This window comes from Cervus canadensis, chromosome 1, assembly GCF_019320065.1.
Source record: "Cervus canadensis isolate Bull #8, Minnesota chromosome 1, ASM1932006v1, whole genome shotgun sequence".
Lineage (NCBI taxonomy): Eukaryota > Metazoa > Chordata > Mammalia > Artiodactyla > Cervidae > Cervus > Cervus canadensis.
The window spans coordinates 102,758,091-102,783,970 of record NC_057386.1 but is presented as its reverse complement, the minus strand read 5'-3'; the positions used below and the strand labels follow the sequence as shown (position 1 = coordinate 102,783,970).

Below are 25,880 nucleotides of genomic sequence, written 5' to 3'. Positions count from 1 at the left end.
TTCTCGTTGAGGTGGCTTCTCTTGTTGCGGAGCTCAGGCTATAGGGTGCATGGGCTTTAGCACTTGCCATGTGAGCTTAGTTGCTCCGTGGTATGTGGTGTCTTCCTGGACCAGGGATTGAACCTGTGTCCCCTGCATCGGTAGGCGGAGTCTTAACCACTGAACCACCAGGGAGTTCCAATCTTGGGCCTGTTTTGATCAACCCTGAGTACCTCCTCTCTCAGCATCTCTGAAGCCTGGACTAGGTTGAGGGGGGTGAGGCTGCCTAATTTATTTCCAGCTATTACAAGCTGTGCCCGGCAGGTTGCATGCATTCTCTCTCTCTCACACTCACACAGTTTACTCACGTGCAAAGAAAGGGTAAATGTTACTGGAGTTGGGGAAGCACAGTGGGGGTGATCGGGCTCCAAAGGGCAATGACAGGAGCCTCTAGCTGGTCTGGCCTGTGTCGGGCCTCCCTAGGGAGCCTGCCCCCCTCCCCTTCTCCTCGCTCCTCCCTTGTCTGCAAGGCGATCCTAGGTCAGGTCTTCACCATTAAGAGCTGGACTTGGCCGTCTTGGATGCCAGGGCCTCTGTGGGCCCTGCTTTGTTGGAAATGAACAATTATAAGCTTCATAACCTTTCAAAGTGGGCTTCCTCTTTGACTAAAAATGCTCTACTGGGAATCTATTGTAAAGGCATATAATCTGAGATGTGCGGAGAGGTTTAGTTTCCAGTTTGGTTTGGGAAATTAAAAGTTGGAGAAAACTTTAAGACTTAGTCACGGGGAGGTTGCTGTTTAAAAAAAATCTACGGGACTTCCCTGGTGGTACAGTGGATGAGACGCCTCCTGTCAATGCAGGGGACATGGGTTCAATCCCTGGTCTGGGAAGATTCCACATGCCGAGGGGCAACTAAGCCTGTGAGCTGCAACTACTGGAGCCTGTGAGCTTAGAGCTGGTGGCTGCAATGAGAGAAGCCACTGAAATGAGAAGCCTGCACACCACAACGAAGAGTACCCCCCACTTGCCCCAATTAGAGAAGCCCTCGCACAGCAGTGAAGACCCAGTGCAACTAAAAATAAAATAAATATACAAAGAATTTACAGTTCTTGCTTACTTATTTGTTGCTTTACTTATTGGTGCACCAAGCAATTTGCAGGCTCTTAGTTCCCCAGTCAGGGATTGAACCTGTGCCCTCCGCAGTGAGAGCAGAGAGTCCTAAGCACTAGGTCTCCAGGGAATTCCCTACAGTAACTGGTTAGAATGTCATGTTGTGCAGTTAAAAACAAAGATGACGTCAAGGCATATTTATGAACATTGGAAGGAGTCTATGATACCACAAGTTTAAACAATGTGGCTTATAAACCAATATGTATGATTGGTTCCTTTCTTTGTAAAATGTTTATGGAAGAGGTTTTGGAAGGACCTACCTTAATAGATGATGTCTGTGCATCAGATTTTTTAATCTAATCAGAGTCAGTCTCTAGTTTAGGGACCTTTGGGCAAACCGGCCTCAGTTTTTTTCATCTGCACAATGGGGGTGATAACCTCATTTTGTAATATTAAATTTTTAAGAGGTATATGCTCAGTGTTTAGTCATGTCTGACTCTTTGCAAACCCGTGGGCTGTAGCCCACCAGGCTCCTCCATCCATGGGATTTTCCAGGCAAGAATACTGGAGTGAGTTGCCATTTCTGTCTCCATATTTAAGTGGAGAGCATTTGTTTAAAACCCTTAGATAAGTGTCTGGTACCCAGTGAGCTCTTAATAAATATTACCTGTTATTATTGTCTGTATTTTCCACATTGAACATACATTGTCTCTAGAATGAGAAAAAAATTACCTTTTGAATGAAAATCAAAAAGCAGGGAGACCGACCTGCCTCTGTGAGGTTAAGTCCCATTCACTTTTCATTAATAATAACCGCACGTCTTTCCTGTCCTCAGGGGTCTCCTTCTCTTTTTTCTGGAAGACACAAGGAGAACAGTCCACATCAATCCCTTCTGCCTACGGAGGACAGGTCATTTCCAACGGGTTCAAAGTCTGCTCCAGCGGCGGCAAGGGCTCCGTGGAGCTATACACGCATAACAAATCCGTGACGTGGGAGGCCAGCTTCAGCCCCCCAGGTAAGGGCACCACTGACCTGAGAGATGCTCTGGGAGGTGGGGGCGGAGGGAAGGCGGGAGGAGGCCCGATCCCCCACCACCTCCACCTCCTGATAGGAAGCGGATGAACCCAAAGGATGTCGAGCTCTGGAGCCCGCTGTCCTCGGGGCACGCAAGCCCCTTCCTAGACCAAGGGGCTGCTTGGGAAGACTTACTGGAAAGGATGAGATAGCATCCTTTGCTTAGATGTCTGCCTGGTTAGTTAAGGGCCAGGATTCTGCAGCCAGGCGCTTGGATTCCCTCTGACTGCAGACAGTGTTACTGCCTCATGTTACTTAGCACACTGGAGCCTCAGTTTCCGCGCAGTGAAGATAATAGCGATACTTCGCTCACAGGCTGGAGTATAGCTCTCGGCCCAGTGCTTATTGTTTCTCCTTTTCCTGGCTTCCCCCTCTCTCTCCTGCATCTTCCATTTGCCTTCTCCTCCTCCTCTCCTGCTCCTTTCCTTTCCTCCTTCTCTGGCTCTCCTCCTTCTTTTTAGTGGTGCAAACCTGCAAATGTTTCGACTTTGATGTGAAAAAGCCTTTGGAAAAGTGGGGCTGCTGATTGAGGGAAAGAAAGGATGCTGGAGGAGAGGCTAGGGCACCAGGCAGGGAGGGGCCCTGGGATGCAGGAAGAATGCTCCAGGACCAGGGAAGGGTTGTGGGGCGGGGAGCTGTGTGTATGCAGATGTGCCTGAGACCCTAGGTGGGTGTTGGGAGGCCACATGGTTCTGTTCCACAGATTCCTGTTTTCTCCGGGCACAGTGTGATCCTAGCTGACTGGCCAGGAGGGCAGAGGTGTGGGGCAGGCAGCTGGGGGAGGCTGGAGGTCTGTGAACTAAGATGGGGAGAGGTGACCAGGGACTCAGAGCATCTTAAAGTAGCATGGAAGGGGCATCCAGTCCAGACTGGAGACTAAGAAGGGAATCTTGCAGGTGGAAGGCAAACTGAGAGTCTAGAATGGTCTCCTCTAGGAGGAAGTGACATTCTTGACCTAGTTAAGGAAAATTCATTTTCTGGACCACTTCAAGGAAGGCTGTGTGTCTCGATTTTTTTTTTTTTTTAAACATGGAGCCAAGCAGCCTGGGTCAGGTCTCGCTCTCTGCCAGCTGTGTGGACCCAAGTGCCTTACTCACCCACCCTGTGTCTCAGCATCCTCATCTGTATCGTCAGCACAGTGACAGTATTAGGTCAAAGGGCGACTGAGAGTGAAGTGAGTTAACACGCAAGGAACCTAGAAGAGAGCGGTGCCCGGGGAATACCGAATGCATTTGCCTGATTCTGCGGGTACTATAAGCTGGGGTCAGGCTTGTACCTCTGGAAAAGTGGTGAATTCAGCATGCACAGACTTGGCGAGAACTTTGCATGTCTGCCCTCCTCAATCCTCAGGGCCAGAAATCGTCTCTGTCTCCCCTCTCCTTAGACTTGCAGGCCCTGTACCTTGTTCATAGCTCTTATCACGTTCTAACTGCTGTCAGTCTCTTAGGTAACAGGCTGATCTCCCTGCCCCTTTGGGGCTGACACAGTATCAGGTACCTTGTAGGTTTCTTGAGTATGTTTTAAGGTCAAATCTGTTGAACCCTGATTGTTCATCTACCCAGAGAAATGGGGAGAATTGTAAATATTTCTGCCTGACATTGTGCTCTCATTTGTTCCTTGAAGGTATTTTCACATCCAAGGACAATACTTTTCTAAAAAATTATGAAATGAAGAGAAACATTTTTATTTTTATTATTTAAAAAGATTTTATGTATCTATTTACTTTTGTCTGTGCTGCGTCTTTGTTGCTGCGTGTGGGCCTTTCTCTAGTTGCGGTGAGCAGGGATGTTGCTGGCCAAAAGCTTGGACTTCTCTACCCACCAAAGTTGAATGCAAAAACAATATGAAAGTAGAGTTTCAAAGAAATAGAAAGGTGGCTTTAATTCTCAGCCAGCAGAGAGGGTAACACAGTAGGCTTATACCTCAAGAATTGTGGCCCCCCACTCCATGAAAAGTCTAGGGGTTATATAAGGCAAGGGCTCACAGTCAGGAGTCAGTGATGAGGAACAAAGGTGATAGGATCTTGACTTCTTCCTCTTGCATTGTTTCCAAGACAGTCATAAACTGGCTTCAGTAACCCAGTCATTGAGTCTGGCAGTTGGGTGGCTCTGTGGCCTTCTTTATGATATGTAACTACAAGGGGAAGGGTGTTGTAAGGATAAACACCAGATAAGGGATGTATTTAGCATAGAGTCAAAGGAAAAAATGTGAATTGTAGCTTCTGCAGAGTTAGGAGGCAGAAAAGCGAACTTTGATACAGACATGCAGAGTTAAGAGCAACTGAAGTAAAAAAACTAGGAATATTCAGGCCTGCTCACTGCTCTCTTTATCTTCTTTGTTCTCAAGAAAGAGAAAGACAAAAACTCATTCCTCTTTTTTCCTTTTCACTGCAACAGGGGCTACTCTCTAGTTACAGTGTGTGAGCTTCTCATTGCGGTGGCTTCTCTTGTTGCAGAGCACGGACTCTAGGGCTCGTGGACTTCAATAGTTGCAGCATGTGGGTTCAGTAGTTTTGACCCAAGAGCTCTAGAATGCAGGCTTAATAGTTGTGGAGCATGGGCTCAGCTGCCCCATGCCATGTAGTATTTTCCCAGACCAGAGATGGAACCCATGTCCTCTGCATTGGCAGGCGGGTTCTTTAACCACTGGACCACCAGGGAAGTCCTGACAGTGATACTTTGGACCTGTCTGGGATCCATGCTCTCTGGAGACTGAAGGTTAGAAAGTTGCCCAATTCTGAGCGAGAAGCCTTGGATAACTGCTTTCAGCAGCAGGTCACTGGGTGCATCTGAACACCCACTACACAATGAAGTGAGACTCTCTGGGGCCAGCTGCTGTCAAAGTCTGGTGAAATTTCTCCTTGTGGGTGAATGTGGTTCTCATGCCAGAGCCGTGAGTCACCACCAAGGCTCCTGATGGAGGCTCTGGCGGAGCCAGGAGTGGTCTGTCCTCCCCTACGCTGCCATCACACACTCAAGGTCAGGGCGGAGGTGGGTACTGGTGGCCTGAGGGCTGAATCAGGCTTTCAGGTAGGTCTCACTGACCTGCCTGGGGGTGGCCTAGGATGAATTAAAAAGTATTTTTGAACAAGTTATTTTTTTTAATAAGCTCTTTTTAAAAGTTTACTGTTTTTAATTATTTTTTTGACATGTACACACTGGACCATTAGTTATTATTTCATTTAACTTAAAATGACAGAGGATATCTTTGAACAGGCTTCTGGGCTTTCGGGAGTGAGGGTAACTTTTTTTCTGAGTTCCTAAGACTGAGGGAAGTCAGATGTGTATTATGACATATGTGTGTGTTTTAGTTGCTCTGTGGTGTCCGACTCTTTGTGACCCCATGGACTGTAGGCCAACAGGCTTCTCTGTCCATGGAATTCTCCTGTCAAGAATACTGGAGTGGGTTGCCATTCCCTTCTCCAGAGGATATTCCCAACCCAGGGATCGAACCCAGGTCTCCTGAATTGCAGGCAGATTCTTTACCATCTGGGCCACCGGGGGAAGCCCATATTATGACTTAGGACTCAACCAATGACCTACTATTATAAGGGAGAGAAATGTGTGTAAAATTAGGTGTGGAGCTAGAACTCACGTCTTCAGAAGGGTGTGTCTGCTCTTTCCCAGGCCACTACTGGACTCACGTCCTGTTTACATGGAAGTCCGAGGAGGGCCTGAAAGTCTACGTCAATGGGACCCTGAGGACCTCAGACCCAAGTGGAAAAGCGTCTCCCGCCTACGGGGAGTCCAATGACAACCTTGTGCTGGAGTCTAAGCAGGACCAGGCCAAGAGCTACGAGAACAGAGCTTTTGACGAGTTCATCATCTGGGAACGGGCTCTGACTCCGGATGAGATCGCCATGTACTTCACAGCTGCCATTGGTCAGTGAGAGGGGCGGGGCTGCGGGCCGGGTGTGACGTCAGCTCTGGGGGGTGGGGACCTTCCTCTCTGCCGCCCCTTTACCGGCGGCAAATAGTTCTCTGCTCTCTGTTCTCTGCTCTTTCCTGCTGGGGCTGTTGGTACTGTAGGCTGAATGCATCCTGATCAGTTTTTTTCTAGAACTCCTTCTCCCTAAGATGGAGGAATTCATAATTTACCTGAAACACACTGAGGCGAATATTCTCATGCTGGTCACCAGGGAGTTTTTGAAGTTTGTGATGGATGGTTATGGAAAGCTTTGGGAAGCAAGTGTTCCCGGTCCATTTGATCCACAAATGTTTGCCGCATGCCTTCCGCGTGTCAGACTCACCCATGGACCCTCAGAGAGCCCCCCTGCCCACCTCCCTTCCTGCTCAGCAGAGTGGTGGATCAGATCAGGGGCCTGGTGGACCGGCAGACCTGGTTTCAAAGTCTCACTAAACCATGACGAGCCGTGGGACTTGGGAAGTCACTTTGTTAAAAAATTGAGGTAAAACTCATGTAATGTGAACGTCACCATTTTACAGTACACGATTCAGTGGCATTTCCTATGTCCACATGTTGTGCAACCATCCTCCCCAGAGGAACCCATCCCGGAGGAGCAGTCCTCACCATTTCCTCCTCCCCTGCCCCTGGCAATCACTAACTTTCTTTCTCTGTGGATTTACCTATCCTGGATATTCCATATAAATGGAATCATATAATATGTGACCTTTCGTGGCTCAAGTGATGTCGCTAGAGAATCCCTGTTTTGGACTTTGCCTTCTTTTGTTTTGTTGTGGTGCCAGGATATGACTGCCATTCCCTCCAGGAGCACATTCCTCCCCTCCTCCGAAACCAACCCCGCCCCGCCCCCCCACCCACCCAGGCAGGAAACAAGGAGCTTCTTTTTTCTGTCATCTACTACAACCGGGCTGGCCATCATTGTTGTTGGCCCACATTGACCATGAACCAATTACTGTGGGTGGGGATGTGGAATATTCTGATTGGCTTAAGCCTAGGTCACAGTCCACCCCAGTGAAATGGCAGTGAGGTCAGGGCTGCCCCCCACTAGTCCCCCTCCAGAGCACAGTCAGGGACGCTGGTCTCAGAGCCAGCAAAACCAGCCTATATCCATAGCAGCCTCTGATGTCTCCATCTTTCACTGAGAAAGCAGAATTCATTCTCTTTCACAGAAGTGACACGAGACAAAATATACCGTCCTTTAGGAGGAAAAAGGATATCAATCGACGGCAGTTTATTGCCTAAGATTCCGAGATTTTTGTCACCTAGAGACCAAGATAGCATCTGTACTTGCGTTATTGAGAGTCTCAAATGACTCCTGCCTCCCCAGGAGCTTACTGTTTTAGCATCACCAGAAAGAGACATTAATGTTCCTGGCCCTTTTAGCTGTCACAGCAAAACCTGTCACCAGCACATCTCTGGGCTCAGGGATGTGGCCTGTCAGTCTCCCCATCCCCACCTCCACCCCACCCCTCCACACGCCTGCTGCCACAGTGCAGTGTGTCTGGAAGTCCCTGCCACTGAATCACGTGTGTGTGTGTTCACCCTCAGTCTTCACATTTGGGGAGGGCTCTGTGCGACTTTGGGAGACTGGAGAAGTGTTCTCTTAATGCTTGTGTGTCCTGGGGACTGCAGGCCTTACCTTTACTCAACCAGAACTGGACTCCTAATCCCACATCACTTGGGGATTTGGTTCTGAAGACAGAGGCCATGATGTAAAGCCTGTATTGAAAAGTGTCCCTCAAAGACCCCTGAAGACCTGGTGTGGGGCTCCTGGGCCATCGCTTAGTCTAGCCCAGCTGGGTTCAGGGCAGCTGTAATCAGCCAGACAGCTGGGGCTAAAATCCAGCTGCTGTGGTGCTGTGCCCAAGGACAGAGTAGAGCCTGTTCTTTGCATAAAGATCTGTCTGCACATGAAGCTGTGAGTGATCTAGGCTGCAGGTGCCCAAAGGGGGAGCATTTGGGTGACCTGTCTGGAGGGGGCCCTTCTCCTAATCCCTTAGCTGGTGACAAACAGGCTGCTGCTACTGCTGCTGCTAAGTCGCATCAGTCGTGTCCAGCCCTGTGCGACCCCATAGACGGCAGCCCACCAGGCTCCCCCGTCCCTGGGATTCTCCAGGCAAGAACACTGGAGTGGGTTGCCATTTCCTCCTCCAATGCATGAAAGTGAAAAGTGAGAGTGAAGTCGCTCAGTCGTGTCTGACTCTTCATGACCCCATGGACTGCAGCCTACCAGGCTCCTCTGTCCATGGGATTTTCCAGGCAAGAGTACTGGAGTGGGGTGCCATTGCCTTCTCCAGATAAACAGGCAGAAAACAGTAAATCATGGCACATGTTTTGTTCTGTTTCTTTTTGACTGTGCTGGATCTTCATTGCTGTGCACGGACTCTCTCTGGTTGTGGCGAGTGGAGGCTACTCTTCCTTGCGGCGTGCAGGCTTCTTGTTGCAGTGGTTTCTCTCGCTCTAGGCGAGAGGGTTTCAGGAGTTGCAGCTCGAGCGCTTAGTTGCCCTGGGGCATGGGGGATCTTCCCAGACCAGGGATTGAACCTGTGTCACTTGCATTGCAAGATGGATGCTTAACTACCGGACCACCAGGGAAGTCCCATGGCTACATCTTTGGTTTTGGATGTCTTTCTGATTGTGGTCATTCATAACTGACCACATGGGGTCTTGAATAGAATCCTTGGGATGGGAGGGGCTCAAGAAGATGGTCTCCCCACCACTTGACTGGGTTCCAGTGTCATCTTGCTGGAAGGGAAGGGGCCAGGTTTCCTGTCTGTCCCAGCCCAGTGATTCACAACCCTCTGTATTTTATGTCTAACTAGTCCACAGTGCGATGGAAATCCATTTCTTTTGCTTCTTTATTTATTTGAAATTGGTGCAAGCTTGTATGAAATCATCTTTTTATATGATGTTTTGCCTGAAGGGTGTTTCCAAGCAATTTAGACTATAAATGGAAAAGTAATTTGATCTGCGAAAATCCATATAATCTCCCCATTTGGCTGATTTATTAGACCTTTATCTTTCCAGAAACATTCCTACTCACAGCGTTCTCAGGCTTTCTTAGTTTGTGCCTGAAACTGGTAGATTTTTGTGAAAAAAAAACAAAAAAAACAGGCCTTCCTGAGGGTGAACGAAGTGACCACGTTTCAGTCCTTAATTAAGTATTATTGTTTTGTTTTTTTTTTTTTAGGAGAGCAGCTTTCGCTGTCTTCAATATCACCCAGCTTCTCTGTGACACCCACAGCGAACACCATGGTGAGCAGATGCATTTAGTTTTGCTCCCCCCATCTTGGTGATGTCTTTTTGCTTGGACTATGTGACAGGAGAGTGGGAATCCCATTAGACCGACTGGCTCTGTCTTGGTAGCCAGTGTTAGCACTAATCCTTGATGCTCAGTGTGACTGAAGGGAAGACCCTCGGCTCCCCATGACCTGTAGCCTCAGGTGCCCACATGGAACAACAAAACTTACCAGGGACCACCCAACATGAGGCTGTTTCTTGCTGCACTTGGCGCATGACTAGAGAGTGAGAAGGAGGTGGCCTGGACACTTAGCTTCTCTCCGCACCATCTTCTTCTGATGTTCGAGGAAAGGATCCATTCCTTTAGAAAGTGTTCCCTTCTGATATGAGCATTTGTAATCAATCAACTTTCCTTCCATGAGAACTTTAATGAAATAGTGAGGGAACAGACTCTAGCACCACCTGTTGGGGTTCAAATCCCAGTTCTCTCATTTATTTCTGCATAAGCCTCTTCATGCTTAGTTTCATCTGTCAATCGCGTGTGTATTTCATGAGGTTGTTGTAAGGATGAAATGTTAATATATGTTAAATGGTCACAAGAGCATATAGGAAGTGCTATTGTCATGATTATTATGGTGTGAGAAGCATGAGGCCCAAAGGACAGACTGAACTTCTGTAGAAATCTTGGCTTTAGCTCTTAACAGGAACTCGTGTCACTGATTTCTTTCAGATGCCCACCGATGCCTACCATCCCATCATAACCAACTTGACAGAGGAGAGGAAAAACTTCCGGAGTCCTGGAATTGTTCTGAGTTACCTTCAAAATATGTCCCTCAGCTTACCCAATAAATCCCTCTCAGAGGAGACAGCATTCAACCTCACCAAGGTAAAGGCTATGTGATTTCTGTGCCCAGTGGATCAGGGATGGCAAACTGCCAGACCATGACCGACAAGTGTGTCTTGTTTGACCTACACGGAGCTGAAAAAATCAGAAACTTTTATATAGAAGTCTGGGTTTCAGAATTCTCATGAACAGCCAGATGGCGTGGACCACACACTGTGTAGTCAGCTCTACACAGCTCGGTGGAATTTCTTTCAGATGAGACTTGACTCTTCATCTCCTTTTCCCAGTGTCCAGTCAAGCTGGCCTGTCTCTCCATCTACCTGGCCCCTTCACGTGCCTCATTGCTTCAGTCATGTCCAATTCTGTGACTCTATGGATTGCAAACCACCAGGTTCCTCTGTCCCTGGGATTCTCCAGGCAAGAATACTGGAGTGGGTTGCCATGCCCTCCTCCAGGGGATCTTCCTGACCCAGGGATTGAACCCGGGTCTCCCGCATTGCAGGAAAATTCTTTACTGTTTGAGCCACCAGGAAAGCCCCACTTGACCCCTGTACGCATTTGAATTTGCAAATCTGGCTCTAAGCTCTGCTACCTCCCTTGGCAACAGCTAGAATGCAGAGTTGGGTCTTTGGCAGATTTAGCCATGGGGTCGTAGTGTGACCCCAATGCTGTGACGTATCTCAATGGGAATTCTCAAAGTTATTGAAAACACATAGTGAATGTACCATGTATGGCACTAGAACCAAGGTACTTTCTCTTTACATTCTCCTTAAGATCTTTCCAGGTCAAGGTAGAGGAGGATGCTGGGCTTGTATGGGCCTGATAACTTCAATCTCAGCACAGGGCTCTTGGCTGCTGATATCCAGAGAAAAGGAATGTGAGACTGTTACACCTCAAAAATGTAGATAAGGGTTAAGAGCAGGAAGTATAGGGTCTGATTGCTGGGCTGAACATCTCTCTGCTGGTTACTTACTGTGCACCCTTGGTCACGTTACTTTATATCTCTGCCTCACTTTGCTCATCTGAGATATTTGGAGGTAATAGTAGTACTTACTTTATTGGATTCTAAGAAAGTTCCTCGGAGAAGGCAATGGCACCCCACTCCAGTATTCTTGCCTGGAGACTCCCAGGGGCGGGGGAGCCTGGTGGGATGCCGTCTATGGAGTCGCACAGAGTTGGACACAGCTGAAGTGACTTAGCAGTAGCAAGCAGGTTCCTATGTGCATAGTATGACTCTGGCACTTGGTGAGTGCTTTTTAAGACTTCTCAATCCTTCCTGGTTTCCTTGCTGAAGACAAACCCAAAGAAGCAGCCAAAGAAGCATGGGAAAGCATGTGTTTAGTAAACAAGACGTCTTGATATGCTAGGAGGTATTTGTGCCAATAGCTCTCCTGCCTAGGTGATAGAAGCAAGAGTAAGACTTGTCAGATTCTGTTCATTCATTCATAGAATGTGGTAAGTTCTGGGGATCCAGGATGACCAAGAACTGCTTCCTGCTTCCAAGAGGCTCAGGACTGAGAGGGTGAAGATGGACCATGGAATCTGACAAGTGTCCTGAGCTGCAGGCGCTCAGTGACTCTGGAGTCAGGCAAGCCCGGGTTTAACCCTCAGCTCTGTGCTGTTTTCAAACCTCAGTTTCCCAGTCTGTGACATAGGGATACTTTGATGACCCAAGTCTGTCTCTGTTAGAATGGTTTTGGTTGCAAGTAAACAGTAATATGACCAAGTATTGTTAAAATAAGGGCATTTAATTGCTTCACTCCATGTTTGATTACTTCAGTCTTTCATTCACAGCAAGGATCTAGGTGGCAGAATTGCTGTTCTCTTGGCATTCTACTCTGTTTCCAAGTGACTGAAATGGCTCCAAACACCACACCTCATTGACAAAGACCAGGAGGGAAAGGAAAGGCAGGGGGCACTTCTGTCTTTACAGGGCAGGCAATTCTTTCCCGTGGTCCCCCTTGCAGGTCCCCTGACATCACCACGCCTAGACCAATCACTGGCCAAGGGAACGGAACTGGCTCGGTGGCTCAGCCAATCATATGGAGAAATGGGCGGGGCCAAGACAGCCTTGTATAAGTACTTCCAGGCTCCTTTGCAGGAAGCACTTCTGGGTTCTTCAGTTGAGCACAGTGGGTGGGAGTGAGGATACCCAGAGGGAGGGTCGAGGCCTCTCCGTAGTCTTGGAGGGATGTCTATATGGGAACATAAAATTCCATGCAAGTCTACACAGGAAACTGTTAAAGCTGGGTGATTTACTCTTTCCTTTTAACTCCCCTGTTTCCTCTCAGATACATTGGACAGTATCAGAAGTAGCAAAATCAAATGCATTCAGGAGGCAGATGAACAAAGTAAATGGATGATTAGGTCAGACAATAAGGAGGAGTAGAGACTGTGGCTCACCAGGAAGTACCCACCCACGGGGAGTGGCAGTGAGCTTCTTAAGAGCCTCCTGATTTTAACCATTATGTTTACTTCTTCTGATTTTGCAAGCAAAGCAAAACCCCAGAATTTTAAAATGGAATTGCACCCATTAAAAAAAAAAGTGGGCAGCTAACAAATTTAAAAGCAGTTGTGTACAAACCAAATAAAAGACATTTATGAATCAGATGCAGCCTGTGGGTCATCAGTTTGAAACCTCTGGTGTGGGTCGTGTGGGAATGGATACTTGACTCTGAGTGTCCTGTAGAGGAATCATGTGGATTTACCTCAAACCCCACCAGTTTGGATTGGATGAGAAATAAAAATCTTTGGCATCCATTATCCAATGTTCCACGATGTCTTGGCTCCTCACCACCAATAGTTGAACAAGAAAGTGAAAAGGAATTTCTTGTGCTGGGTAATAAGGTGGCCATTAGCCACACGTGGCTCTTAAACACTTGAACTGTGGCCAGTTCAAATCAAGGTGTAAAATACACACTGGAGCTCTAAAATTTAGTGTAACAGAAGAATGTAAAATATCAAATTGATGATTTTTATATTGATTGCATGTTGAAGTGATAGTTTAGCTATATTTGGCTAAGTAAAATATATTATTAAAAAGTAATTTCACCTATTTTCTTTTAACTTTTAAAAAGGCAGTCACTAGAAAATCTAAAACAAAAATTTGGCTTGCATTATATTTCTATTCAGATGAACTGCTCTAGATCAGGAGTCAGCAGCCTAAATACTTGCCACTGACTAATGAGTGTCACCTGGAGCAAATAAGATACCACCTATCAAAGGGCTTTGTAAATATAACCTGATGCACTGATGAGAGCTATTTTCGTTTACTGCTGTATATATGCAAAACCCAGCCTGTGGTTGATGGAGATGAGAAAATGGAAGGTCTTATGATTTTGAGGCTTAAGAATACATGCTAAGCAGTGTCATCTTGTCTGCCTTTAGACTTTCTTAAACACCGTGGGAGAGGTTCTTCGTTTGCCCAGCTGGACTGCTGTGTCAGAGGTAAGAGAAAAGAACATTTTGGTCTTCAGAAGTACCTTGGGAACCATTTTGTCTTCCTTGAAGTGGCATAAATATGGCCCAGTTCACATCTATAAGAGAAATGATGCATCTTTCAGTCATGAGATCTGGGATATTAGAGCTCATTTCGACAGGATATGTGATTAATTTTCAATGCTGTGTTTTCTCTATGGATCAGAGCTCTGCAAACATCAGTACATGGTGCTGTCCTCAACACAGAGCAGGGAAATGGTTGGATTTCTTCATGAGGAATGTAGGCTTGTTTATCATTTTAGTAGTTTTTTCTTTTTACCAGCACATTGTCCTTGAATGATAATAAAACATATTTGATTAAAGATCACTGTATTAAATGGAAAAAGTCCAATGTGTGACAGTATACACTGCATGATTATGAGTGTAGAAATCAAAGCAGCTTCTCCTTTTCTCTGTACTCTAAAGAGTTAGGAGAATGAAATGCTTTTTCTTTTCTTTTTAAAAATAACATTCTTGATTTTACTCGTTTAAGAAATAAAACACTTTTGGTGTTGCTTCTGCAGCTGCCATTAGCCATTGATGATCGTTCTTCTTTTCCTTTTTGGAGATGAAGAGGGAGAGAACGTAGTCTGAGTGGCTTAAAAAAAAAAGAAAAGAAATAAAACAAAATATGTTGTGGACTAGTTAGAAAATGCAGATAATAAATACATATAAAATAAAAATCACCTGAAATTCTCAGACTGAGTGATAATGATTGTTCATATTCTTATATATATGTGAAGGTGAAAGTGAAGTCGCTCAGTTGTGTCGGACTCTTTGTGACCCCATGGACTGTAGCCCACCAGGCTCCTCCGTCCATGGGATTCTCCAGGCAAGAGTACTGGAGTGGGTTGCCATTTTCTTCTCCAGGGGATCTTCCCAACCCAGGGATCGAACCCAGGTCTCCTGCATTGTAGGCAGACACTTTTACCGTCTGAGCCACCAGGGAAGTCCTATATATATATGTATTTCTTACAGTCTAGTTCTCAGTTCTCTTATATGCATATAATAGAAATTTCTCTCTCTCTTTCTCTCTTTTTTGGCCACAGCATGTGGTTTGTGGGATTTTAGTTCCCTGACCAGAGATTGAACCTGCACCCTCGGTAGTGAGAACACAGAGTCTTAACCACTGGACTGCCAGGGAATTATATATAATTATATATAATTCTTATATGCATATATATTCTATAAATATGCTATCTGAATTTACCAGTTTCTCTTTAATTAGAATCTTTCCTAATGATATTAAGTATTTTTCAGCAATGCTGTATCAGTCAGGCTAGGTTAGGCTATGTCGCAGTAACAAATAGACCATCCATCCCAGTGGCTCCATGCAGTGGACATTTAGTTCTCACCCATGCCAAATATGATGTGAGTCTGGGAAGCCTCTTCTCTGCCCAGTGACCTGATTCCTGACTGCCCATTTTCTGAGGCTACTGTTTCAACATGTGACTTCCTCAGTTGCCCAGCATGGGTGGAGAAGCGGGGAGGAGGAGAAGTCTTGACTATCTTGCCTGGAAGGGCTGCAAGCACACCATTATTTAAAGTACTCCTTCTCCTGAACTCCTATAATGTTTAAAACATATCTGCCAGTTTGTGGCAGAATGACCTCTCCTTCTCATTATGAGTGAGATTGCTCCAAGATTTACACCTGAACTTTTTATTTGAGCAGTTTCAAATAGAATGGGATGGGACTTCACAGTGGCAAAGGAAGAGAAAAACAGTCATGAACTTAAGATCAATATAATATTCCCTAGAAACAAATTCTGTTTTAAAAGACACAGTCCTCCAAAGTTGATGATTTCCGGGAGGATGGAACTGCCACCCAGCAAGCCCCCAGAAGATGACCAAGGAGGACCTGAGCAAATATACTTTCAGCATCATTTTACATGAACTTTTTCTGAATACTCTGCCACAAAATATGAATAATCATGAAACTATTCAGACTCAGGCAGGCTCTACTGTGCGTTAAAGGGAAGGTATGAATCAGCCACTACCCAACAGAACTGCATGCCAGAAACACAGATTTTCATGTGCTTAACTGTGCTTGGCTGATTGAAGTCAGGCCATGGGCCTGAAAGAAAATGTCTAAAATTGGCCTCCATATTCTATTTCCAGCTCATTAGACTCTCATGCAGCATATGTTTGTGAGAAAACGCCTGGGACACTTAGCAACAGATGGATGCTTTTTTCAGAAGGGCGGGAAGGAGAGAAGGGGTGTGATGGCAGAGATTCACACACCACACCCTCAGGGGAACTGAGATGCCCCCTCCCTGCTAGACGTGTGTCTGAGGATGAGGGGCAATCAGCCCAGTCTGAGTTAGCTGCAGAAATACAGGGTGTCCTGGAGGGACTCCCTGCCTCCTTGGGGGCAGCACCCAATAGGATCGTCTCTGCTTTGGGGACTCAGAGTGGAGAGGCCCTTGGAAAAAGGAAGAGACACACCAGGCTTGTCAGGGAGGCCAGGGGTGACTTGGGGTGCTGGCACCTCCAAAGTTACCCTCCCCTTCGTGGAGATTAGGACAGAACTACTATCTTCATCCTGGAGGGTGTTGGGAGCAACGAGCCCCCTCCTCATGAAGCAGAAGAGGATGGAGTGGGGGGCGCAGATCAGAGAGATGCCAAGGTCCCCAGTGAGTTCAGAGTGGACCCAGGACCAGGTCTGGTCACTCTGTGTCTGAGTGTGGAAGCCTTGGAGCTGATGCTCTGGTGACTGGGGTCAACCTCAGCCAGTATCCATGTTGTGTGAGCTCCGCTGGGCTGGGTGACCTCCGTGGTCACGTCCGCGCCTGTGAAACGGGTCAGCAGTGTGACAGTTTCTCCTCTCATCTGGTCATCGTGAGGACAGAGCTTGGCCGGAAACGTCACTCAGCCGGTGCTGGGTGTCCTCCTTTGCAGGAATGTTGACAGTGAACTTGAAGCTTGATCTTGTGCGTTTGTGCGTTTGATGCCTCCGACTCATGCACGTGCTGAGCGAGCTCCATCTTCATGTCTCCTTCCTGTCGTGGTGTTGTTTCAGGACAGCGCTGTGGTGCCGGGCTTGATAGACACCATTGACACCGTCATGAGCCACATAACTTACAACCTGCAGGCCAGCAAGCCCCAGGTCGCCATCGTGGGTTCCTCGTCCATGGCAGGTAGCTTGGCAGTGTGGGTGTGGGTGAGGCTGGCTGTGTGGCAGGTGGGGGCGGGTGGAAGGGGGGGCGCAGGCAATGCCGCCTGCTTGTTGAATTTCGCTGCACTCCTGCATTTTCTTGCGCCCCTCAGGCAGAGGGGTCACCTCAGGCCAGGAGCCCCACCCACCCCCCCACACAGCGGGTGGCAGTCAGACAGGTCCACCACATGGTCACAATGACTGCTCTGGACACTCATTTTTTAGGTTCTTGTTTCCTAAAGGTAATTACTCTCCCCAGGAGAGCTCATTCTGTCAAAAAAAAAGCAAAGGCAGATGGGGTTTTACAGTCCAGTTTCCTGCCCTGGAGTTGACTGACTGCAGCTTCCTCTCTCTGGCTCGTTTTAGACTTTTCAGTGGCCAAAGTGCTCCCCAAGACCATGAATTCCTCCCACTACCGCTTCCCAGCCCGGGGGCAGAACTACATCGAGATCCCCCACGAGGCTTTCCACAGCCAAGGTGAGTGCAGCTTGGGACCCTTGCAGAGGGACTCAGCCTGTGAGCTGTGACTGGGCAGAGGGGCTGCCCCAGCCCTCCTCCCTGGGCCGATGGGGCCAGGTTTCCATGATGGGAACACGGTGCGTCTTTGATGCTCCTGAGATATCTTCATAATGCCGACCACGATCCAGCCTTGTGCACTGGGGCTGGGGAGGCAGGCTGGCAATCTGCATTCTACACTTGCTCACTGGAGGATTCTTAGCGGACCATGAACTGATGTGGGCACCTCCCCTCCCTGCTGGGGTGGCCTCAGGCTGGGTGGCTGGGTGAGGGATTTTGTCTGCTCAGGAGCCCGGGGTTCTCCTCCTGGGCAGGTTGAAGTCAAGGATAGTGATGGGACAGCAGCCGAGGTGATCTCAATTACTCTCTAGGGGGCTCGGGTGGCTCTGGCCATTTTTGCTGTCGTGACTGTCCCCCTGCCCCTTGAAAGATGACTGCCTCTGCAGCTCTGTCACTGTCCCAGGGACCTTGGGCAGTCAAGGGAGTTGTGGATTCTCGGCACCCGACCATCTGGCCAGAGGCCACGTTCTTCCCATTCTGCCTTCAAGACTGAGGACCAGTCTGGGTGGGGAGGACAGTGGTCCCGTCTCCAGCTCGGGGCCCTCACTCCCCAGCCCTTGGGAACTGACCTCTGCTCCCTGCACCCTCTAGTTTGCCTTGTGAAGGGTGCTCAGGGATGTCAGGGTGTCCTGCTCTCAGGGGACTGTCCTCCCACACTCAGAGTGAACTATAGAAGGGAGAGATCCAGGGGCAATGCCAAGGTTGACCTAATGCATACCACTGCACATGGGGTTTTATCTCATGTGGCTGCATGGCTGTTAGAAATCCCCAATTTTTCAGAATCAGCAAGATCACAGCCTCATGTGATCTTCCCACATGGAAACTTCTCACACTTGGCAGTAGAACTAACTGGTCACAAGCACTGACTCCGTGGCTGAAATCCCTGGGTTCGAATCCTGGTTCAGCCACTCAATGGGCAAGTTACTGAACCTGCGTGGCCTCCGTTTCCTCATCTGTGACTTATGGGACAGCCTTAGTATCTGCCCCAATATTTTGTGGTGAGAATTAGAAGAGACTGCTCTTACACCAGAGCCTGGCCCATAGTAAATGTGATGTGAATTGTTATATACATTCTTGAAATTTCAACACACTCAACAGATATTCTGAAGAACTCAGGAAGCATTGTGAGACTTGCTCCTCCCAACCTCCTATTAAGTTAGCAGAGGGAGGTAACAGAATGGATGATTCCTGTTTCCAAGTTGGAATAGCACAGAGAGGTGGAACCCAGCAGAAGGAGTGGCAGGTGTCTGGGTGACTTGTAAATCCTGCATCCGCTGCCCCACTGGGGTGCTGAGATTGCTGTAAATACTGCAAACACAGATAGCCACTGAGATTCGCTCATGGCTGCAGCGCTATTGCCTGGCACTGCCATCCACAGCTCAACCGGGCTCTGCCTTCAGAGGCACGTGGTGTTCCTGGAACGTCTGCCCGCCCACCCACTCACCCTCTGCCAAGAGCTGTAGCATCTATGTGTCCAGAGCTGGCTCAGGGGCGGAGCAGGGAGTGGTTGCCGTGGTTGCATTCACAGTTGAAGGGTGGAGTGGAATCTGTACTCAAACTCTGTCCTCATGGTCAGTTCTGCCCCTGAATGTCCACCTCCTTGCTCTTGAGGAGCTGCTGGGTTCCTGGGTGTGACGTCTACACTGTGTGTTGCTGGGCAAGCACTTTTGGTGGGGGTTTTGTGTTTCTCTGGTTTATCACTGGGGATGCTGAGAGCTGTCTGGTCGTCTGCTCTTTCCCCAGCCTGGACCACCATCGTGGGGCTTCTCTACCATTCGGTGCACTACTACTTGAGCAACATCCAGCCGGCCAACACCAAGTGAGTTTCTGGGGGCCACAGAGCATGGAGTGGGGAGGGGGTGCCTGTTTGCTGTGTAGCAGACCACTGTGACACCCCCACCTCCCTGCCACCAGAGGCTCATGCAGTCTTGTCTCAGAGAACTTGTGCTTCACTGTTAAGAGCCAAAGAAGACGCAGGGATGCCTACCCGGGGGGTTCAGCAAGCCCTGGGGCATGGGCTGAAAGTGCAGTGGTCAGGAGCACCGGCTGAGTGACCATTCCATCTGCAGCTGTGTGACCTTGGACAAGTCAGTTGGCCCCTCTGAGCCTCAGATTCCACTTCTGTAGAATGGGAAACGAGCAGCACATGCCTACATCAGTCAAGACTGCGTTGGATATATCAGCTTAGGCAGAAGGGAACTGAGGGCTCATGGGACTAGGAAGGGCAGGAGCAGTCAGCTTCAGGCATGGCTGGATCCAGGGACCCAGAAGATACTGCTTTAACCTGGTCTCCTCCATGTCAACTCATTTCCTGGCAAGCCCCTTCGTAGAGGCATTGCTGGCTCCTATAGATTCAGACCCACATGGGTTTGGGTCCTGAGATCTCAAGCAGGAAAGTAATTGTCTTTCGTGAGTGAAAAGTCAGTTTCATTCAAAATCTAGGGAAGACTGTGATTGGCCAGCTTGGGTCACGTGCCCATCCTGCCCCCCCCCCCCAGTCACATGGGAGAGGATCCTGCTCTCTCATTGGCCAGGTCTGTTCACATGACCTTCTTGGATTTGGGGGTGGATCAGCTGTACTCAGACCACAGGGAGGGGCTGGTTCCTCCAGGAAAGATGAGGGTGGGACCTGTTCCTCCCTTTCAAGGGGTCCCTTGGAGGGGACAGGGAGCAGAGCCCAGGGCCGGGGCAGAGAAATTGCCAATGAGGTATGAGCCCAAGAGCCCAAGGGGCCCACGTCTACAGTTAGTGTTTGGAAGGCAAAGCCGTTTCTGTTGGCCGCAGACCCGCCCTAGGCAGGGGCCCTGCAGAGGGCAGCAGGCAGGCTCTGGTCCATCTCTCTTCCCGGGAGTCTGGCACAGCGCCCGGCCCAGAGTGCAGGCTCTGAAAAGGTGCCTGGAGGCAGAGCTGTGCATCTCAGAGGGAGCCGCACAGCGCCTCCACCCCTGGCCCCGATGAGGCCCCGCTTCCCTCCCGTGCCAGGACCAAGCCTGGGAAAGCTGATAGTATGAGAAAGGGTGTTCCTGCAAACTCACTATCTCTGCTGATGGGAAGGCGCTGCGGGGGCGGGTTTCGGACGCTGGTGCCGCCGCTGGGTATTTGGAGTCCTGTGTGATGGAAAGCAGGCAGCTATTTTTAACCGCCTACAGATGAACCAGAAATGATAAATATACTTTCTAATGATGCAAATAGCCCTGTTATCATATGCTTTCTCAGAGGAAGCCTCTTCTCCCACCTGATACCAGGGACCAGCTCTTGGTACAAAACCCTGCGCCGGGCCTGGGGGAAGCATGCAGTCGTAGTTTAGCCGACTTGGAGGGAATCCCTGTTCTGGGCGTGATTGCCGGGGAGAGCCTGCACGTTGTCAGGTTCACACCTGGCACCCTGGGTGTGTTTTCCAGAATTCTTCAGAAAAGTCACAAAGGAAGCAACCCCCTTTCCTTGGAAATATGCCCTCTAGACTACTTGGGGGAAATTTCTCCAAACTCAAGATTATGAATGAATAGTGGACCCAGCCTTAGCCCTAATTTATGTATTTACCTCTCTCACTGCTGGAAGTTCAGACTGAAACAGACTTTTCAGTGAAATCCATAAAAATGTGTATTTCTGGGGATGGCCAAATCCTTCTGTGGGTTGGAGTAAGGGTGTGGGGAGGATGGTGTTTATACCACGTCTGCAGCGCCCCTCATCCTTGGGAAAGGGGACAAAGGCAGGACTGAGGGTTACAGATGGCAGTGGGTACTTTGATTCACAGTGACCAGAACCACACTCTTTCTGGGTGTTGGCAAAGTTTTGCATAAAGGACCAGATGGTTAATACTCTTGGCTTTACCTGCTATACTGTTTCTGTCACATCTGCTGTGTGAAGGCAGCCCTGGACAATACATAAAGAAACAGGGGTGACTGAGTGTCAATAAATCTTTATTTATAAGGCCAGGCGGTGCCTATGGTTTGCACAACCTTGGTGGGCACTATTATACCTGTGCTGGCAGCAGTGGATGGGGACAAGGCTAAGTCTGCCCTGCTGTGGGGAGTCGAATCCGGTGCTTAAAGCTTGACCACCAGGTGTGGTCCTCCATCCCAAGCAGATCCCAACCTCTAGGATCTAATGCCTGATGATCTGAGGTGGAGCTGATGTCATAATAATATAAAGTGCACAATAAATGTAATGCACTTGAATTATTCCAAGACCGTCCCTCAACTCCACCCCTTGTTCATGGAAAAATTGTCTTCCACAAAACTGTTCCCTGGTGCCAAAAATATTGGGGACCACTGATCCTACGGGCTCCAACCCTCCCATCCCTCTCCTGCTCTCGTTGCCCAGGGGTCTCCAGGCAGGACTCCCCGGAGCCTCAGGACCCAGAGCACCATGATCTGCTCTCACATCCTCTGCAAGCTGTGGGCTGAGAGACTCACACAGGCAAAGAACCCCCCAACTCACAGCCCTCTACCCACTGACATTAATACCATGGACCTCTGAACTCTGCAGGCAGCGAATGCAAGTGTTCAGTTATTTTTCCAAAGTCAAAACAGAATGATTTTGCGATGATGACCGCTTATTTTTCAGGTGTTGGGTCTTCAGTTCTAAGGTCAACCACATGATGCAAAGATGTCTTGTTGTCAACATTAACCTCGGAAAGAATCACCCCGTGGGCTCATCAAGTGTGGTCCCTGTATTTGTTGTCTTAGCTGCTGTAGCACGAGGTGGCACAGGGGTGACACCAGCTGTGGTTCACAGGCAGAGTCGGAGCCAGGCTCCCGGCTTTTTACTCCCAGTCGGCCACCCTGCCCAGCTGGTGAACTTGGCACAAGCCTGGCGGTCTCTCTGCCCGCTTGCTTCTTTCTAAGATAGGATGGCTGTCCTGATTTCTGAGGATCTCTGTGAGCTCTGACTTAATGGTTTAGTAAAGCTTGGTACCCTTGAACATGATATTTAAGCTCTTCCTTTGTCATTTCATAAGATGCTTGGCTGTTCTCCCATTCTCTGCCTTTAAGATAATTATCAAATTCCACGCACAATTAGAAGCAGATTAGTGCAATCGCCTTGATAGTGTTCTGGTGTTCCTGCTTGCTTGCACAGCTGACGTCATTCCACTTTAGTTTTGTGTGTTATCACCCTCACACATTTATGTTTCTTCGGTGTGAGGTTGAAAGGATGCAGTGGAATCGTGACATCCTTTAAACCTCCCTGGGGTGTGGAGTTAGCACATGAAATTAATGGGATAGGAGGGGGTCAGGGGTGGATGGGCTCCTCCCCGCACTCATCCTCTGTTGACCACCCTGGGCCCCAGTGATGTCTGCCCTGGGGCAATGACTGACCATGCACAGGTCCTGGATGGGGGCGTCCTTTGTCCCTTCATGGGCCTGGACACAAGGGATCCTCTGAGGTCCCTGGCCCTGGCCCCATAGTGATGAGAAATGTTCAGTTCTTACTGATTCTCATCTGCCATGTAGGCAGCTGGGACAGCTGTTCCTTGTTCAGTTCTTACTTATTCTCATCTGCCATGTGGGCAGCTGGGATAGCTGTTCCTTCAAACCAGTGATCCGAGCTGGACAGGGCGCAGAGTCACCTGCTCCTCCTCCATAGATGGGTCTGGGACTCAGAAAGGGTGGGACTCCTTCACTGCAGGTGTGGGACTCGGGCCTCTGCATGTCAACCTCTCAGTGATGGACTCACTTGTGCTTCAGAAGGATATGTTCCAGGGGTTCGACTTAACTTTAATGTCTGCATCTCTTTTTATTTTTAACGCTGTATGTTTTCATTTATTTTTGGCCATGCTGTGAGGCATGTGGGAGCTCCCTGGCCAGGAATTGAACCCTCGCACCCTGCATTGGAAGCATGGAGTCTTAACTGCTGATCCTCCAGGGAATTCCTGTGTCTTCACGTCTTTGTAAAGCCAAGCCATCCAGGCAGAAGGAATGACAGGGTCAGAATCATCGTGTAGCAGCCCGTGGTGTAGCCACTGATTCGGGCAGTCATCCTCAATGCTGACACCCCTGGGCGAAGGGTTGTGTGGGCACAGGGTTCTTCCCTGTTGCCCCACAGGGTGCCTGTTAATCACTATGTGAGAAGGTCTTGGAGAGCAGAGACCACTTCAGTCAAGGGGTCATGCTCAGTCTCACGGACATTGGGGCAGGCTGACGTCCTGCATCCTACAATGGGAAGCAGTGGCAAGAGTCATCCTGCCCCCAGATGCTCCGCCTGACGCTCCCCATGAGGGAACAGTCAAGGGCTGTTTTGTAAAACCTTGGTTTGGACTGTCACACGTCCATGCAGTGGAAGCAGTAACAGGAGTAGGGGCTGCTCCAGATCAGAGGGGACTTGGGGGATGTGGTGACTAAATGGATGCTGCCCCTTCCTTGACAGAAAAGCAGAGCTCTGACAGACACCCTGGGGACACTGAGGATGCTGGACCATGGACCAGACACCAGATCACGGGTTGAAGCTGGGTCAGATTTCTGAGCGTGTTGATGGTTAGGGTGGTTATGTAGGAGGCAGTCTTTATTTTTAGAAGATACACTTAAAGTATTTAGAGGTGGAGTGTCATGATGTAGTTTCTGATGATTCAGCAAAAAGAAGGGTGTGTGTGTGTGTGTGTGTGTGTGTGTGTGTGTGTGTGTGTGTGTGTGTAAGGGAGAGAGAGAGAGAGAGAGAGAGAGGCCAGACAAAGCAAAAATGGCAGAATGGTAGGAGCTGGGAATCTAGGGGCACTGTTTCTAGCACGTTTTCTGTTGGCGTGACTCTTGCAGTGCAAGGTTTGGAGAGGAGGGTCCTGCTTGGGGCAGAGATTCTGGTTCTTGCCGTTCTCTCTTGAGAGACCCCACTGAACTACTTTATTATTTATTGGGTGTGCTGAGTTTTCGTTGCTGTGTGGACTTTTTCTGTAGTTGCAGTGCATGGGCTTCTTGTGGCGGTGGCTTCTCTTGTTGGGGAGCATGGGCTCAAGGCCACGGGAGCGCAATCGTTGCTTGCAGCATGTGGGATCCTCCTGGATCAGGGATTGAACCTGTGTCTCCTGGGTTGGCAGGCAGATTCTTTATCACTGAACCACCAGGGAACTACTTCTTGATACCGAGAACTCAGCGACTAAGCCACCTGGGCCATGGAGGTCACGTCCACCATTCTGGTGGGTGCTCTCTTCCTTTGTTTCCATCAGTCAGAGGCTTCTCATACCACTTGAGAATTCTCCCGAGTCTCTCCAAGGCTCTCACCCACGTTTCCATGTGCAGCATCTTTCAGATCTTTCAGGAGGTTTAAGTTTCCTTTGCTTAGCATTTCCTGTCCCCTCTCTGCTCCCTCAAGCATCAGTGAGAATGCAGCTCTGATAGAAAGGATGGAGATAGACTCCAGAGTGAGCAGGGCACCATGTTTGAGCAGGAACTTGCTAGCAAAGGAGTTCATTTACTAGGGGATATTTCCAGTTTTATTTTTTGTTTCAAATCTCCCTGTACAACTTGGTTTACCTGTTGTTGTTCAATCACTCAGTTGTGTCCGACTCTTTCTGACCCCATGGACTGCAGCATGCCAAGCTTCCCTGTCCTTCACCATCTCCCGGAGTTTGCTCAAACTCGTGTCCATTGATTCGGTGATGCCATTCAACCATCTCATCCTCTGTCACCCCCTTCTCCTCCTGTCCTCGATCTTTCCCAGCATCAAAATCTTTTCCAGTGAGTTGGCTCTTAGCATCAGGTAGCCAAAGTATTGGAACTTCTGCTTCAGCACCAGTCCTTCCAATGAATATTCAGAGTTGATCTCCTTTAGGATGGACTGGTTTGATCTCCTTGCTGTCCATGGGACTCTCAAGAGTCTTCTCCAGCACCACAATCCAGAAGCATCAGTTCTTTGGCGCTCAGCCTTCTGGTTCAACTGTGGGGCCTCATACTTGGAGTGATCTGTTAATGAGACCGCCTTTTCTTGTTCCATGCATGCTGATTTCTCTTGCTTGAGGACTGAACTCATCTCTCCATGTGCTTGGGTGTCCTGCTTGCAGATTTCAGAGTTCCCAGATCTGCCCTAGAGATCCTGAAATCTTCCATCCTCTCTACGCTTTCTTCCTTTTTTTAATTCAAAAATTTTTGCAATGTTATGTTGGTTTCTGCTGTACCACAACTTGAGTCAGTCATACATACAGCCCCTCCCTGTTGAGTCTCCCCCCCCTCCCCCATCCCATCCCACAGAGCACCAGCCTGGGCTCCCTGTGTTATATAGCACCTTCTCACCAGTTATCCATCTTACACGTGACAGTGTATATATGTTGACACTACTTTTTCCATTCTTCCCACTCTCTCCCTCCCCCATGGTGTCCATGCCCACAAATCCATTCTCTACATCTGTGTCTCCATTCCTTCCTGCAAATAGGCTCTTCAATACCATTTTTCTAGATTCCACATATATGCGTTAATACATGATATTTGTTTTTCTCTTTCTGACTTACTTTGCTCTGTATAACAGGTTCTAGTTCATCCACCTCACTAGAACTAACTCAAATTCATTCTTTTTT

General features: G+C 48.7%; 1 protein-coding gene across 2 annotated transcripts in view; it reads left to right on the top strand.

Annotated features, from left to right (window-relative positions):
• The window catches only part of ADGRD1 (adhesion G protein-coupled receptor D1), a 174,094-nt gene that overhangs the window by 26,409 nt on the left and 121,805 nt on the right, over positions 1-25,880 (top strand). For both annotated transcript variants that reach the window (XM_043488811.1, XM_043488803.1), the window contains 8 exons: positions 1,927-2,106; positions 5,792-6,046; positions 9,280-9,344; positions 10,060-10,215; positions 13,561-13,620; positions 16,670-16,787; positions 17,171-17,281; positions 19,124-19,199. In XM_043488811.1, coding sequence (XP_043344746.1) covers positions 1,927-2,106; positions 5,792-6,046; positions 9,280-9,344; positions 10,060-10,215; positions 13,561-13,620; positions 16,670-16,787; positions 17,171-17,281; positions 19,124-19,199 — 1,021 coding nt within the window. The remainder of the gene's footprint in view (positions 1-1,926; positions 2,107-5,791; positions 6,047-9,279; positions 9,345-10,059; positions 10,216-13,560; positions 13,621-16,669; positions 16,788-17,170; positions 17,282-19,123; positions 19,200-25,880) is intronic.